This window comes from Palaemon carinicauda, chromosome 11 (assembly GCF_036898095.1).
Source record: "Palaemon carinicauda isolate YSFRI2023 chromosome 11, ASM3689809v2, whole genome shotgun sequence".
Taxonomy (NCBI): Eukaryota; Metazoa; Arthropoda; class Malacostraca; order Decapoda; family Palaemonidae; genus Palaemon; species Palaemon carinicauda.
In genome coordinates, this window is record NC_090735.1 from 123007409 (window position 1) to 123025305 (window position 17897).

The 17897-nt window shown below is 33.6% G+C and overlaps 1 protein-coding gene across 5 annotated transcripts in view; it reads left to right on the top strand.

Moving 5' to 3' along the window:
- The first annotated feature begins 634 nt into the window (after positions 1 to 634).
- LOC137650163 (popeye domain-containing 2-like) overlaps positions 635 to 17897 on the top strand; it is a 73019-nt gene continuing 55756 nt past the window's right edge. For 3 of the 5 annotated variants that reach the window (XM_068383321.1, XM_068383325.1, XM_068383324.1), the window contains exons 1-4: positions 635 to 789; positions 3086 to 3188; positions 6933 to 7073; positions 11447 to 11464. In XM_068383321.1, the coding sequence (XP_068239422.1) occupies positions 698 to 789; positions 3086 to 3188; positions 6933 to 7073; positions 11447 to 11464 (354 nt within the window). In that variant the 5' untranslated portion in view covers positions 635 to 697. The remainder of the gene's footprint in view (positions 790 to 3085; positions 3189 to 6932; positions 7074 to 11446; positions 11465 to 17897) is intronic. The other 2 variants (XM_068383323.1, XM_068383326.1) reach the window with 1 other exon arrangement.

Below are 17897 nucleotides of genomic sequence, written 5' to 3' on the forward strand. Positions count from 1 at the left end.
TTCGTTCATCCTCCGTAGTTTAGTGATATATTATTTTCAAACATCCCATTCAAATTAATGTGTTGTATGTTACATTTATAAGCTAGCAAATTCAGAGGGTTATATCCTATTAATGGGATGTATTATGATTCTGTATTAATTTAATGTATGTTAACATTTTTATAATTTGATTATTTTTCAAGAGTTAATGATTGACTTTTTATTTCCTTCCAAATTTTCGACCTGGGAAAAACCCAAAATTTTGTTCCTTTAAAAGTCATTATGATATTTCCCCTTTGATATTGTTCTATAGATTGGAGCCTCTGGGCTTATAGCATCCTGCTTTACCAACTAGGGTTGTAGCTTAGCAAGTAGTAGTAATAATAATAATAATTATGATAATTATAATTATAATTATAATAATTATAATTATAATTATAATAATAATAATAATAATAATAATAATAATTATAATAATTATAGTAATAATAATAATGATAATAATAATAATAATTATAATTATAATAATAATAATAATAATAATAATAATAATAATAATAATTATAATGATAATAATAATAATAATAATAATTAATAATATAATTTGATTATTCTTAAGAGTAAATTAATGACTTTTTCTATTTCCTTCCAGGTTTACAGAAGCCTCTTCCAGCCCCTGAAGGTCTCCAGACATCAGTTCAAGCGGGTCATCAACTGCATGAAGCTCATTCGATACGTGAAATTTCAGGAGATTTACGCTCAAGAGAAGATCACTAGAGTGGATTCTCTCTCCCTGGTGCTCTCTGGAAGGTGAGGCAGATCCTCTCTCTCTCTCTCTCTCTCTCTCTCTCTCTCTCTCTCTCTGTCCTCAAATGATTTTGACTCGAAATGTCAAATATACATACAAATACAAAATATTTTTTTTTCTGGGTGCCATTATATTCTCTCTCTCTCTCTCTCTCTCTCTCTCTCTCTCTCTCTCTCTCAAATGATTTTGACTCGAAATGTCAACTATAAATACAAATAAAAAATACTATTTTTTTCTGGGTGCCATGATACTCTCTCTCTCTCTCTCTCTCTCTCTCTCTCTCTCTTCAAATGATTTTGACTCGAAATGTCAAATATAAATACAAATACAAAATACTTTCTTTTTTCTGGGTGCCATGATACTCTCTCTCTCTCTCTCTCTCTCTCTCTCTCTCTCTCTCTCTCCTCAAATGATTTTGACTCGAAATATCAAATATAAATACAAATACAGAATACTTTTTTTCTGGGTGCCATAATTCTCTCTCTCTCTCTCTCTCTCTCTCTCTCTCTCTCTCTCTCTCTTGATTTTTACTCGAAATATTAAATATAAATACAAATACAAAATATTTTTTGTGGGTGCCATGATATACTCTCTCTCTCTCTCTCTCTCTCTCTCTCTCTCTCTCTCCTCAAATGATTTTGACTCTAAATGTCAAATATAAATACGAATACAAAATACTTTTTTTTCTGGGTGTGTCATGATACACTCTCTCTCTCTCTCTCTCTCTCTCTCTCTCTCTCTCTCTCTGTCCTCAAATGATTTTGACTCGAATTTTGACTCGAAATATCAAATATAAATACAAATACAAAATACTTTTTTTTTCTGGGTGCCAGGATACAAATACAAAATACTTTTTCTCTGGATGCTAAAATACAGATACAAATAAATACATTAAAATTGTATTTAAATACACTTCAAATACAAATACAATTGTATTTGATCCACCCCTGTGAATCGTATGATAAAAACGAGTAAAGCAGGTTCTTTACTTACTTATTTACATTGAGGGCTGCCTTTTTTTATTTTAATTTTTCATTACCTCTTAGATCGTTTATTTATTTCCTTGTTTCCTTTCCTTATTGGGCTATTTTTTCCCTGTTGGAGCCCTTGGGTGTATAGCATCTTGCTTTTCCAATTATGGATGTAGCTTGGCTAGTAATGATAATAATAACCACAACAACAATAACATTAATAATAACAATAACAATAATAATGATATACGGCAAGAGAACCCTACTCTCTACAGAAACTTGAGTCATTCTATCGTATATGTTCCAAGGCATTCGGGATTTACTTTACTCCTAGTTTACTTAAAGGGCTGCTTTTCTGGTCCTATACAGCAGGGTAACCCTACTATCTACTAGGCCTTAAGTCATTTTATCGTATGCATTCCAAAGCATTCTGCATTTACATTACTAAAGTTGGTGACATAATCTTAATTTACTTGGGCCTTTAAGTTTGTGATATATCTGATTTTAGTTAGGCTTTTAAGTTGATGATATAATACTAATTTAGTTAGGCCTTTAAGTTGGTGATATAATCTTAATTTAGTTAGGCCTTAAGTTGGTGATATAATCTTAATTTAATTAGGTTTCCAGTTGGTGATATATTCTTAATTTAGTTAGGCTTTTAAGTTGGAGATATAATCTTAATTTAGTTAGGCCTTAAGTTTGTGATATAATCTTAATTTAGGTGGGCTTTCAAATTGGTGATATAAGCTTAATTTAGTTAGGCCTTAAGTTGGTGATATAATCTTGATGTAAATAGGTTTTCAGTTGGTGATATATTCTTTTATTTAGTTAGGCTTTTATGTTGATGATATGATCTTAGTTTATTTAGGCTTTTAAGTTGGTGATATAATCTTAGTTTATTTTGTCCTTTAAGTTGGTGATATAAGCTTAATTTAGTTTGTCCTTTACGTTGGTGATATAATCTTAATTTCATTAGGTTTTCAGTTGGTGATATATTCTTAATTTAGTTAGGCTTTTAAGTTGGTGATATAATCTTAGTTTATTTAGGCTTATAAGTTGGTGATATAATCTTAATTTATTTTGTCCTTTAAGTTGGTGATATAAGCTTAATTAGTTTGTCCTTTACGTTGGTGATATAATCTTAATTTCATTAGGTTTTCAGTTGGTGATATATTCTTAATTTAGTTAGGCCTCAAAATAATGACATGATCTTTAACCTTTTAATATGTAGGTCAATTAATGCTAGTTCTAGTAAACTGAGACGACCAAAGTGCATTACACTGAAGGAGTTAACTAACGTTCCACTAAAACCTTCCTTTTTTTATAGATTGGTGATCAGCCAGAATGGCCGAGCTCTGCACATTGTCTCGCAGCACCAGTTCCTCGATTCGCCAGAGTGGTTTGGAGTTTCCACAGACGAATTCTTTCAAGTAAGTCAGAGTGAAGGACCCTCTCCTGTTTTTATGTGGATGATTGACTCGATTTAGTCAGTTGATTTAGGATACTTGTGTTTATCTCTGCAAATAAGATTGTATTAACGTTAAGACTCTCCTTCAAAGGAAGCAAAGGAGCCCTTATTTGTCTGGTGCTTTATAATTCCATGACTTTGAAAAAAGAGAGCAATGATCCATGTTGATGTGGGACTACTATGAATTACATTTAGCCAGCACAAATAACAAACGTTATTTGATTTATTCATTTTAAATGATAGGATATGTAACGGCTCCTCACCTATCCTTCCCCTTAGAGGATTAGACTGGGAAGGGTCTATTTGGGGTGCAGATACCTATGGTTATCTTAGGATACGTCCCTGATTATACATGATATCTTCGGATAGTCGTTTCGGGGGTTAGAACCCCGTGATACCTGACGGTAATTCTCTTATAATATCAATCACAGAAATATTATACAGTAGAAAGTTGCTGGAGGGAACTTCCATCAGGACGACATGGCTATCTCACCCAAAAATAGATTTTCCCTACGTCAAAATCCCTTTTGAAGGAGAAAGCAGACCTCAGGAGGCTGTTATGAAGGTTAATAGTGCTTGTTTATTTATTGTACTTGTCAAAATTACTAGCGTTAGTTCTTCCTAGAATATCAACAACCATTGTGTTGTTATATTTATACTGATCATTTTTTCCAATCGCATGTTTACCTGTTCTTTGTTTTTAACTGCTCAGGATTCTAGGAAGACTTTTCCTTTTTGTTCTGGATATGTTGTATTTAAGAATTGTTGAAGGAAGGGGGTGTGACTGTACTTGAATGGTTGGTTAGATTGTTTAATATGTGTTTTGTGTTGTCAATAGTACCAGTAGATTGGGTTTGTGCATGTATTGTACCACTATATAAGGGTAAGGGAGATGTGCATGAGTGTTGTAATTCAAGGGGTTTTAGTTTGTTGAGTGTGGTGGGAAAAGTGTATGGTAGAGTACTGATTAATAGACAGATATGCAATAAATATTTAGCAAAAGTTAAGGAGGTGTATGTTGCGTTTATGGATCTGGAGAAAGAGTATGATAGAGTTGATAGGGAAGCAATGTGGAATGTGATGAGGTTATATGGAATTGGTGGAAGGTTGTTGCAAGCAGTGAAAAGTTTCTACAAAGGTAGTAAAGCGTGTGTTAGGATAGGAAATGAAGTGAGCGATTGGTTTCCGGTGAGAGTGGGGCTTAGACAGGGATGTGTGATGTCGCTGTGGTTGTTTAACTTGTATGTTGATGGAGTGGTGAAAGAGGTGAATGCTCGAGTGCTTTGGACAAGGATTGAGACTGATAGACGAGAATAACCATGAATGGGAGGTAAATCAGTTGTTGTTTGTGGATGATACTGTACTGGTTGCAGACGCGGAAGAGAAGCTTGGCCGATTAGTGACAGAATTTGGAAGGGTGTGAGAGAAGGAAGTTGAGAGTTAATGTGGGTAAGAGTAAGATTATGAGATGTACGAGAAGGGAAGGTGGTGCAAGGTTGAATGTCATGTTGAATGGAGAGTTACTTGAGGAGGTGGATCAGTTCAAGTACTTGGGGTCTGTTGTTGTAGCAAATGGTAGAGTGGAAGCAGATGTACGTCAGAGAGTGAATGAAGGATGCAAAGTGTTGGGGACAGTTAAGGGAGTAGTAAAGAATAGAGGGTTGGGCATGAATGTAAAGAGAGTTCTGTATGAGAAAGTGATTGTACCAACTGTGATGTATGGATCAGAGTTGTGGGGAATGAAAGTGATGGAGAGACAGAAATTGAATGTGTTTGAGGTGAAATGTCTAAGGAGTATGGCTGGTGTATCTCGAGTAGATAGGGTTAGGAACGAAGTAGTAAGGGTGAGAACGGGTGTGAGAAATGAGTTAGCAGCTAGAGTGGATATGAATGTGTTGAGGTGGTTTGGTCATGTTGAGAGAATGGAAAATGGCTGTCTTCTAAAGGAGGTGATGAATGCAAGAGTTGATGGGAGAAGTACAAGAGGAAGGCCAAGGTTTGGGTGGATGGATGGAGTGAAGGAAGCTCTGGGTGATAGGAGGATAGATGTGAGAGAGGCAAGAGAGTGTGCTAGAAATAGGAATGAATGGCGAGCGATTGTGACGCAGTTCCGGTAGGCCCTGCTGCTTCCTCCGGTGCCTTGGATGACCGGGAAGGTAGCAGCAGTAGGGGATTCTGTGTTATGAAGCTTCATCTGTGGTGGATAACAGGGGAGGGTGGGCTGTGGCACCCTAGCAGTACCAGCTGAACTCCGTTGAGTCCCTTGTCAGGCTTGGAGGAACGTAGAGAGGAGAGGTCCCCTTTTCTGTTTCATTTGTTTGATGTTGGCTACCCCTCAAAATTGGGGGAAGTGCCTTGGTATATGTATGTATGTAAGAATTGTCATGAGATAAAAATAGTGAGACTAAGTCATGTAATGGGAGACCTTCACAGACCTTCATAGAGAGAGCTTCAAAGACCATTTTGGTCTTTATATGAAATTATATGCTTGGATCCTCTAAGGACTTATTCCTACGGATTAAGTGTGCTTATTGTCTAACAAGTGAGGACTATAACAGACATTCAGTGTATGTGTAAATTATCAATTTGGTTTTGTTAAAAAAATTCTTAAAAAAGTACGTTACTGTGTTATTGATTTTTGTTGCCATAATTTAGGGTAATTGACCCATAACAATGTACACACTTATTATCAAAAAGCATTTGATATAATTTCATGTTTTTCAAGGTCATGTTCTAGTATCCTATTGATGGAGTATGATTGCACTTCAGTATACTTGGGCCTTTTGTCTGACAGAATAATAATTTTGTTTAACTTGAGAATTTCTGTATCATGAGAAATTTTAAGTAGCTCTTTTCTTAGCAGATCAAATTTATATTTCTTTAAGTTGAGTATTTGCATGAATCAGGAATAAATTTTTTATATCTGAAATTCTAATTACAGTAGTTTCATAGATCCGAGACAGTGTCATGTAGCACGAGAAACCCTTTGCTTCAAATTTCTATCATGGCTTCTATGAAGCAATATTCTCCATTTGATATTTCATCATTTTATGTTATGAAAAATTGAAGTATTGGATAATTTTTTGTCATTACTCTAGAGACCTTTTAGGCATTAAAACATCTGAAACAGAACTCTGCTAGCTAAACTTCTATGCTTAATTTTTTAATGCAGTAATTCCTCTCTATATCTCAGTTCGCCTATTGCTCCCTCAGTATATCATAACTATTATTTCTAAATTATAAACACTTCTCCGTGACATTTGTATGTTCATTTCTCTCTCTCTCTCTCTCTCTCTCTCTCTCTCTCTCTCTCTCTCTCTCTCTCTCTCTCGAAGAGAAAAAATCAGTAAATGAAAATTATACATTTGCCTCTTCTTATGAAACTAGTTAAACACAGTCCATTATATAAACTTCACTAAATATTTTTTCTTGAAAGTTAAGATATTAAAGCTAAGAATATTACTTGAATGGTATTTTATGGGATTGAAATCAGACATTTAAAATTGCGGAAATTGTATTTTAGTTAAGGCTTCTGCTGCAACTGTCATTTCATGTTTATGATCTGTCGACATTGAATATTGTTGACTGGCCCATTGACCATTAGTGATAACTGCTTTTTAATTTATCATTAAAGAATAAGCTATTCTTCACTAATTTTGTTTTGTTATTAAAAGAATGAGCTATTCTCAGACCATTGCTATTTCAGGTATCAGCAACAGCTATTGAAGATTCTAGAGTTCTCATTTGGCACCGAGATAAGCTCAAGTTGACTATCATGGGAGATCAGTTCCTACAAGCCGTCTTTGACCACATTCTCGGAAGGGATGTTGTCAAAAAGCTAATGCAGGTAAACTAAACTATTCTTTCAGGTGTTTGTTTAAGCAACTGTTATATTATTATGAACAGTAGGTAGGGAAGGTAAAAAATTTTAAAATACCAGCATTCCTGATAAGGAGATTTAATGCACAATAGTGATATCATGACCTCTAATTGACAAATGAAACAAATAAGCCAGCAGTGATGCAATGATAGGAACAAGGCTGTATGGTGAAGATGTTTACAACCTACTAAAGTAACATCTTCATTTAAGCAGCCACTATTTTTTTTTCTGTGGATGATCAAACCATATGTTTAACTCTCGGGAAAGTACAGCTTCTATAACAGTAATGTGGCAAAATTTATTTCAGACTTGATCCGCAATCTGCTTTATTTGAAATAATTAGAATTGAAAGGAGGATTTGCATTTAACTTTTGCTCTCAAAAGTTTAGTTTAGCTCTCCGTGGGTATTATGTTTTTAGTCAACTACGGATTTTACCCAGTTTTTTAGAAAATCTTGAAAGGTACAATATAAATTTTGTAATATCCAGTACAGTACAGGCAAATTTGAAGTAGGTGTGTAGTTAATTTTATAAAAGAAAAGAAAATTTATTTAGTAGAGGTATTGTTTTTTCTTAGTGGGTGTTAATCTCATCTTTGATCTCTAAGAAAGTAAGTTTTTTTTTTTTTTCAAGTAGGTCTATGATAGATTGTCAAGGACATGTATCTGAGACCTTGAAATGTGGTTAATGTGTCAATTTGCTTTAAAATTCTGTTTCAAGATGTATCTTAATAACAGTTTTAGATGACTTTGTTTTGCTTTTGGAATACTGGTATATTCTTGAAACAGGTTTGTTTATCATTACTTAAGGTTTTGTGAAGGTTTTACCATATACAGTACATACCGTACATACCGTACATTTGCATGATTTTATGCTATTGTGGTATTTTCTTCATATATCATTAGTTTGTCCTGAGAATTTTGGTTGCGAAGTGAAGATAGGTGTACAGTACTATAGTCCATTTCTTTTAGCGATGCATATTTGCACCGACTCGCGGCGGTGCCCTTTTAGCTCGGAAAAAGTTTCCTGATCCCTGATTGGTTAGAATTATCTTGTCCAACCAATCAGCGATCCGGAACCTTTTCCGAGCTAAAAGGGCACCGCTGCGAGTCGGTGCAAATATGCATCGCTAAAAGAAATGGACTATAGCTTATTTAGATTCTGGGTCATTGGAATTCATATTACTGTATTATAGTTTCTCTGAGGTGAGTACCATCTTGGACTTTATAAACTTTGGTCTTTCTCTTCCTCAAAAGAAAGTTGTAGGTAGGTGTGAATTTTGAAATTGGAAAGGAATTGGAGAGAAAGAAATATTAAGGAAATCATTGCAAACATTTTACTCGGAGAGTAAATTTAATCTTGAAATAATAAAAAGCTTCCTTGAAGTATTTTGCTAACGGGATGACAAGGTTAGTTATTACAATGCAGTCCTTTTCTGCTTTTAAAATGGTAAGCAAATTTTTAATAATAATTGTCTGATGTCTTACATAAAAGTTAAACAGAAACGCTCTTTGTTTAATAAAAACTAAATGGAAAGTTAAAACTAAAACCCCTTATAACTTGGATGGTGGGTAGCATGATTGGATCTCCCTCAATATTGCTCACTTTTTGCCGTTGTTATGTTAAGTATTTGTAAACGCCATTGAAGAAAGGATTTTTGGAGGCATAATATATCATGTGGAAAGTGTTTGGTATGATGACATATTTTGAGGTAAGTTATTTACTTTTATTACTAGTTGTTTGTCAGCTTGAGAAACGTCTGATGTTTAAGTTGGAATTTATAGTGCACAGCATAAGGGACTGTGACTTTGCCTCCTCTCAATTTTCTCACATACAACACTTTAAGTAATAGGTACAATATATGAAACAATGGTAAAAGAGCTGATACAGATGTTTAGGTGTAATAAGATTAGTTTAAAAACAGGAATAGTGAAGAATTACAGACACGTTAGCATCAGTTACATCTTTCCGTATGACTTTATTGAAAGTTTCTTTTGATGAATTTTCCACTTGGTGCCATAAATGTAAAATCTGTTTAGGTGGTAATAGCTTGCCGAAAAGATAATCAGCGCAAGTTTGATAACTGGCAGTTGGATTATCTCTAGCCTAAGGAAATCCAATTGCGAAAAGTTTCCCGAGTAACCAAATACCTTGATGTTTACCATTTCCAAGTTAAAAGAAACAGTCAGAAAGAATAGAAAATGCTTCCTAACTTTTGAAAGTTGAAAGAAGTCACACTCTACTGGTTAGCATTGAATTGGATCTCTCAGTTATCATACAGAACTATTTTAAGGGTTACAATATTTATTAACATTGCATAATCTAAACAAGTGGCATGTTGAATTATCATATACATACAGGGAATACGGAATTCATACAAAAATCATACAAAAATTTGAAGAGAAGTGGGGTGAAAGGTGATTTTTAATTTGATATGAACTTTTAGAATTGCAGTAGTTCAGCATGAGTGAATTAGCCTACAGTTAATGTAAAAATAGAATTTCAGGGATAATTATGTCTGGAATTATTAATCTTTCCAACTTGATTAGAAAAAATAAAACTACGAGTATTTAAGATGCAGTGGTTATTTGAGAATATGCTCAAGATAAGGAACTGTAATGGAATTTAGCAAAGAATACAAAGATTCAAATTACAGATACAGCATTGTTGAATAAAAAGAAATGCTGTTTAAATTGTATAGTCCCTTTTGGGAAAAATATTCTTGAACTACTTCGGGTTTCTTTGCTATAAATTATATGATCTAATCTTAAAGTATAAGTAAAACATTATCACTATTATAGGGCTACAGTAATAAGTCGTCGTGATATACTTGTGTATACGAAGAGTTTTAGTATCCATGCGTTAATATTTTCCTGTTTATGACAAATTACTATTTTAGCTGTCATGATTTTGTTTGTTAAACTTTGCAACGGTGGGAACATTTTCATAACACACTACGGTTGGATGATTTTGCAAGTCTATTGAAATTTAAAAAAAAAAAAAATCAGATTTTTGGGAGTTTTTATACATTATAATTTTAGTACAGAAAGTATAACTTTAATCTACATACTGCATCTCTCTCTCTCTCTCTCTCTCTCTCTCTCTCTCTCTCTCTCTCTCTCTCTCTCTCTCTCATTAACAGTATGCATAAATTGCTGTTAATTTGGAAGAGGAAAGCAGACTATTAATTCACGCAGAAAAAGAGCAATGAGGTTATGATAAGTGTAAGAAAAAATAGGGTTTGGGATGCTGGTAAAATTGTGTTACTGTATTTCGTTTCAGCATATATAGGTTTGTTCCTATTTTTAGGTTAATATGATGAACATCATAATCTTAAATCTATATTTGTCATCGGTAAATATAGGCTGTGGACATTTTTTGTAACACTCATCTAATATTTTCACATTACTTATAAATACTAAGAATTGATATGGCCGAATTTGCACATAGTCTCACATAAATTAAGGTTGTGTCTCATACTGATAATTAGAGTATACTTTATTTAATTACTCATATTGTTCAAGTTATCAGTATTATTAATTTAATATTTTTAAATACTCAAAAGCTAAATTTTTTCTATGTCTTTGCATGATTTTCAGCTCATATTTTTGCACAGTTTTCATGACAGAATTTTTTTTTTGTGGTTTTTCAAGTTATCTTAATGATTTTTATTCTGGCAATAATGTTTTTGTGCAGTGCTGTTCAGTTCTGAAGACTCTCATTTCTGTTCCACATTATTCGGAGATTTTTCTTTCGTAGTGACTCTCCATTTCCCCCCCTTTTCCAAGAGACGTTCTTTGTCAATGAGATCTTGGGATCCTATTTCACATGATGTCACTTTTTGGACTGAAAATTGTATTTTCTCGTTCTAGATGTCAGCATTATTTTCAGAAAAAAAATATATTTTTTGATGTCGCATTACGTACGAATAGTTTAGCCTTTTTGCAACACCTATTTTAGAAAGTGATTTTATTCATGTTACTTAGAAACAGATTATTTAGCATAAGTTGATTTAATTTTATGCTTCGTTGCAGTTTTAGTTCTTACAAGGCTGAGCTCAGTCTTGTAATAAGTGACTTACTTAGCAGCAACAGACATTACCTGCACACACACATTTTCAGGTCTCTCACGCATACAAGTTTTTTAAAAATATCCAATCATACTTAATCCATTATATAACAAAGTAGATGGAATTATGATTAACAACTTTTGGGGTAACTTTTCAAAAACCTATTTAATACAGTAATGTGTTGGAGGTACCCTACACTAACACTTGTACATTGATAATAATGATTTCATCTCCAATGATCTTGACCAAAAACTCTTTACCAATACTTACAGATTGCAGAGTTTAGAAGAGTAAGTCAGCATCTTGTTACTGTGGTGCAATTCTCTCTTTCACCCTCTCTCTCTCCCTGACACTGTCTTTCCATCTCTGTTCTTTTATAATATTTTCCATCACTGTATCATGTGTAAATTTGTAAGACTTAGAATATCCTGCCATACCAGAGTATCTTGATTTTCCGAATGATTTGGTGTGTATCGTGCTGCTATTTTTTTTTTTTTTTACCCATCAGGTTGATGAGTTTTGTGATACTGCTTTTGTGTACAGGCATATTGATGGAACATTTTCATTCATTTGTTGACTATACCATTTTTAATGAAGATTATACATTTAAGCAAATCAATATAAAAATATTGTCATCGTCGTCATCATCAGCAGGAACGGAAGTAGTATTGATCGCAGTAGGACAGTGCAGTACAATAAGTTACAGTGTTAGCATCCATAGGAATTAGCATCCTTATTATTATTTCTCTTAATTCTTGTCGTATGTTGTGTTACTTCCATGTAGATTTGAAATCCTCAAGAAATTAGGCTAAAAGTAAAGATTCGCTTCTTAAGATTGTCCTGAAGTTACTTGTAGTAATTTTTCTTGTAAGAACAGCTATGAAGGATAATCTGTCTGCCAAATAAGGTGGCCCAAAAAGATGGGAAAGATATAAAAGTGGCAAAGTATATAAAAGATAAAAATTAGAAAATAAAAGTTGAAAATAAAGCAATACCCATTATACTGGAATGAAAAAAAAACTATTTTGTAAAGCTGCTGAATGAAGAGAATAAGTATGAACAGGAGATTGTTGGTACAGTAGTGTGCTCAATAGAAAATATAGCAACTGAAGAAGTTAAAATTGCCATAGGGAAGATAACTAATAGGAAAGCATGAAGACAATCTAGAATAACTAAGTGACTTGATAAAAGCAGCAAGAAATCCTTACATCCATAAGCTTGCTGGAGTACATCAAAACGTGATAATGGAATGTTATACTAAGGTAAATTGGATGCACTGGTATGTGGAGAACACTGAAGAACAAGGCATTGATTTCGCGGAAAAGGATTCATTGGCTGTCGAAGGAGTAGAAGTCCTGCTGGGCAATGAGGATGTTGGAGTGCCGTTTGTGCCTTTTCCCTTTGTAACGGAGAAACCATTGAATTTTAGTCCTATGACTGAACTCGAGAGGGACTACCCGTATGGGGTTAGAGGAAGGGCGGATGAAAGCTGTAAGGATTGATAATTATCAGTTAGTTTATTGCCAGAGAGATCAATAACAGAAGCAGTGTTTATGATGATGCAATTACTTGAAAATTACCATGCAAAAATGAAGAGATTGGCCCAATTGTAAGTAGACCTTAACACGGCATTCGACATGTACTGAGACAGTGAATTAAATGAACATTATGAAACCTAATGGTACCAGAAAGACTCCCCAAGTTACTGATGTTACTCTACCATAACACTAGATTTATGGTGAAGGCATTAGCAGGGGTGTCCGAAGTCTGAGGAGTCAATGAAGGACCAGCACTGAGCCCCTGATATCTATCATAGTAGTGAAGGAAGCTAAAAGGGAGTGCAGGAGGGAGGTGTCCTGGGAACTGCTAAATGCAGATAATCTTGCATTAACAGAAGAATTTCATGGAAATGTTTAACAGGTGAAGGAGAGGAATGGACGAAAAAAGGAGTATAAGCTTAAGCAAAAGTAACATAATGGTGATTATAAAGGAAGCACGGAAAAAGTACAAGCTGGGTGGTGGCTATATAATTGTTGTTGGAAAGGTGTTGGACTTGTAGTGAAGTCTTCAAAGATTGAGATGGTTTGGACATGTGATGAGAAGGGATAAGGAACAATTAGTCATAAGAACAGTCCATACAGAAGTGGCAAGAGGAAGGGCCTGTGAAAAAGAAAAATTATAGATGAATACCTAGCTCAGATGTCAGTTGAGGAAGGAAATGTTCAAGATGGAAGAGAATGCATTAAACCCATTTCACTTTAAACCATACAAAGAGAATTGCTGACACTAACACATCTGTGAAGAGTTTAGTCAAATTATTTTTAATTTATCTTGAATAGAAGTCATTTTTTTAATTTTCCATTTTTTTTTTATCATGACCACATATTTGCCATGTCTTCAAGATTTTATGATAGTGTTAGTAGGTATGAGTCTCATAGTTTAGTACTGTACTGCTGTATGGTTGCGTTAGTGGGATATGATTTATGTTCCATGAAAAATCTACTTCTTAAAGTACATGAAACATAATAGTCTACACTACAGAATCACAAAATAAGAGATTACATAAAAGTATTTCTTATGGTATAGTTATCAAGATGTATTTCCAGCTTGAACGTTGCTGCTATTACGAAATTGTATCGTGTTATGTGAATATTAAGAACACAAAATTTTTCAACTATATTATAGTAACAGTAAACTGTTAATGCAGAAACATTACGTTTTATGCCCAGGAAAAAAGTTCACATCACCATTAAATGTTCTTTTTAGTATTACAATAGACTTCAGCATACGGATTTTTATAAAAAAGGCAAGCAAATTTTTCTATTTTAATTTACGTTCCATCATGTATGTATTGATATTGAAGCTAAACTTCTATGAGGAAAAGTCGAGATTCTCTGGTTGGTGAAATCTAGGCTACCCTTAAGCTGTATGTGGATGCGTTATAAGTCCTTGGAGTAATGTATACCAATGTTAATGTTATCATTATTGTTACTGTTACCATCAATGATTTTTGCTAGCAGCTATGATCTGTATTGCCTTGTTTAACCATTGATGTTGTCTTGTGTTCATAATATGCTCAGCCTTTTAATGCCCTGCTATTATGGTGGTGGTGATGGTGGTGGTGGTGTAGATTTTCAATCCTTAAATAGCCAGTTTTCATAGCAAACAATAAATGATGCAGTTTATTACATAGAATTTTTTTGCAGAACATTGCTTGTATGAAGTGTCGAAAATGAAAAATGACAATCGCATGTTGTAAACCCACTTGTCATGGTCTTTTGGTGAGAATTGCATAATAACTCTTGCTATAAATCCAGGGTATGACTTTTCATAGTATGTGCTATACAAAACCCGAGGTCATTACTCCTATATATACACTCTTTGCCGTAGTACTTTATTTTGTGCTAAATTTGTCATCTCAATGAGTATGAAATTACACGTTTCGTAACTTCCCCTACATTTTATTGGTATTAATTCTTTACTTTGTACATTTGAACTACATCACTAACATTGTGAATTTATAGAGATTTGAGCTATTTCGAAATTACTGCACAAACACGGGATACAATTTAAGGCAGGAGTTATTAGCTGTTCCTATGAAAAAAGATTTATGGCAAATTGGACATAAAGATTACCTTAATCTGTCCATGTTTTATTTTGGAATGAAAGGATGATTAGCTAGACTGAATGACTCGTAATTGGAAAGCAAAAGCTCTTGCATGAAAGAAGGTCATGTTTGTATTAGATAGCCAATACTACGAATTTGAGAGAAATCGCTTCCTTGACAGAGACATGGAGAATGCTAGTCTTGTAGCAAGACTTAATTTTATTTTCCTTTTTACATTTTCTATTCTGACAGACCCAAGTTATAGTATAATTGAGATATTAAGCCTTGTAGATACTCTATTGTGAATGTTTTTAGTGGCTAGTGTTAATATCCGTAGAAAACCAAAAAGATTGATCGATTAGCATATTTGCTATATAGTTTTATATACCGATTGAGAAGTGTGGTTGAGGTTGCTCATAGTATTGGTAGACCTCATCGTAGGGAAAATTAACAAAGTCTTTTCATATGAAAGTTTCTCCTCACTTCATTTTTAAAGCTCTACATTTTTTATTTCATATAAAGTAAATCTTATTTAAAATACTGACTTGTTTAAATATGTTGCTGAGCTAATTATCTTACTGTTTATCTCATCTAAATAACTTGATTCTAACATGTGACTTTTCCACTTTTCAAAGCTGACTCTAGTAACATTAAACGAGGATGTGAGTGGTTTTGATGATTCTGTTATTTGGAACTGAACATGTCTTATTTCAACAGGTTACTTTGTCTTCTTATAGTGTGAAGTGTAATACAGCACAAGTGTTTATCGAATGTGTGTCTGGCATGATTTAGGATACTCCACGAATGTGTCCTCCTAGATAGATTGAAGGTTGAAGCATTCCACCTTTTATGTCATTTTAATTCTCGTTATTACAGGTATATTAATCGATGGCCATGTATACTGTCTTATCCTTAATTTTCTTATGGTAAAACACTGTTATATCTATATTCTGTATATTTTATTTACATACTGATCTATGTTGTATTTTTGTATTTTGGTGCTGAATAGAATTTTCTGTTTTGTATTGTGATAATCAAGTCTATATATAATAGATTTACATGTCAACTTGAATCTGACTAGGCTTTCATATTATTTTTGTAATTGAAATGATTTGCTGTAACAATAGATTAGTTTCTAAATTCCAGTATGCGTTGCTTGAACTTTTAATTCTTTGGAAAACATAGTATTGACTGTGAATTTTATCACGATAATATTTATTGATGACACTTTGAAAGTAAGGTATTTAAGATATTCATTTTTGGAATTTTGTATATTTTGATGTTTCCTAGAACAAAACCTTTAATTTTATAAGCGTAATAAAATCATGCTGTAGTTGTTTATTAGATATGTGTACACTCCTATGCCTTAAGCCATGCCAAGAACAAATGGATTCTTATTCTTTTTAGTATCTGGAGGAACATGTTGGAATATAAGATAATAAAAAAAAACTCACGTTCTAAGAACTATTGCACCCCAATTTAAAGGGAGATGGAACTCTTAGAAGTGGAACACTAACCAGTGCTGTAAGAGTTCATTTATATGAAATTACACACCACCAGATAAAATTTTGAATTTTTATATCATGTAAATTATGAAGTCACGTGTGATTTTCGCAGCTTCCGAATACGATTTGTGGGTCATTGACTCGGTTTTATTAAAATTGAAGTATTGTACATTGAAAATATTTATAGTACTGTCTCAGACAGAATGCTCGGGACTAAACATCATTATATCAGATAAAATGTGCTTTGAGTGCCCCCGTGTAGTCAAATTCAGTATTCCATTTTTCTTTTTCTTTTAAACTGTTTTACAGTATAAGGTAGAGTACTTAATTTTCCTTTGTAATTCCCTAACCTCAGTTTTAATAGGCAGAATGACGACATCTGTGTCTAAATGTCCTGCTAGGGTACATTCTTTAGATAAATATCAATCTATTATTATTATTATTATTATTATTACTACTACTTGCTGAGCTACAACCCTAGTTGGAAAAGCAAGATGCTATAAGCCCAAGGGCTCCAACAGGAATAATAGCCTAGTGATGATAGGAAATAAGGAAAAACTACTAAAGAGGTTCCAGAACAATAATATTAGAATAAATCTTTCATATGTAAATTATAAAAACTTGAAAATAATAAGAGAGATGGAATAAAATTAGCATAGAATCAAATTTGCGCTAAGTATACTGTATATTATTAGAAAAAATACTTACTTACCAAGATAAATCAGTTCATTTTTATACAAGAAAATAGATTATTTCCAAGGAAAATTTTTCCTATTAGTGTACTATTTCCGTCTTACTTGTGACTTCATTTCAACAAAAAAAGTGGTCGTAAAGTCAAACAGTCGTAAGTCGCATAGGTCGTAAGTCGGCTATAACCAGTATATATAAGAATAATAATAATTAATCCTCAGCTATTGCTAGTCCAATTCAAGACAATCGCATCGGACATGTCCTTCCACACGTGTCTGTTTAGGGTCTTTCTGTGTTACACACACTTTTATCGTTGAGACTTTCGTTACCTTCTCTCTTGCAGTACAAGAATTCTTGGAATAAACATTTACCTCCTTATTAACAAGTCCATGTTTTGTATGTCGTCTGGTACCGCATCTACCCACTTACTCACACCGCCAAAATAATGAATCTTAATTCCGTTAGCTTGTTTTTACGAATACAAATCAGAAACCGTTGTGGAAATCTTTGTTTTTGTCTTTGCCTTAAAACTTCCGCCGATTTAGCTATTTGGATAACCCTTTGCATACTGAAATGTAAATAAAGAAACACGCATGCCACATAACAAGCACTATGTAATTAATATGGTAATCATATACATAACTATAGTCCATTTCTTTTAGCGAGGCATATTTGCACCGACTCGCAGCAGTGCCCTTTTCAGCTCGGAAAAATATTCTGATCGCTGGTTGTTTGGACAAGATAATTCTAACCAATCAGTGATCAGGAAACTTTTCCGAGCTAAAAGGGCACCGCTGCGAGTCGGTGCAAATCTGCCTCGCTAAAAGAAATGGACTTTAGATAGATAAGAACAGGAATTGCAAAGCATACTTTAAAAGTGATATTCTCTTAGCCTCGTTAGCAACGTTCAAGTACACAAAA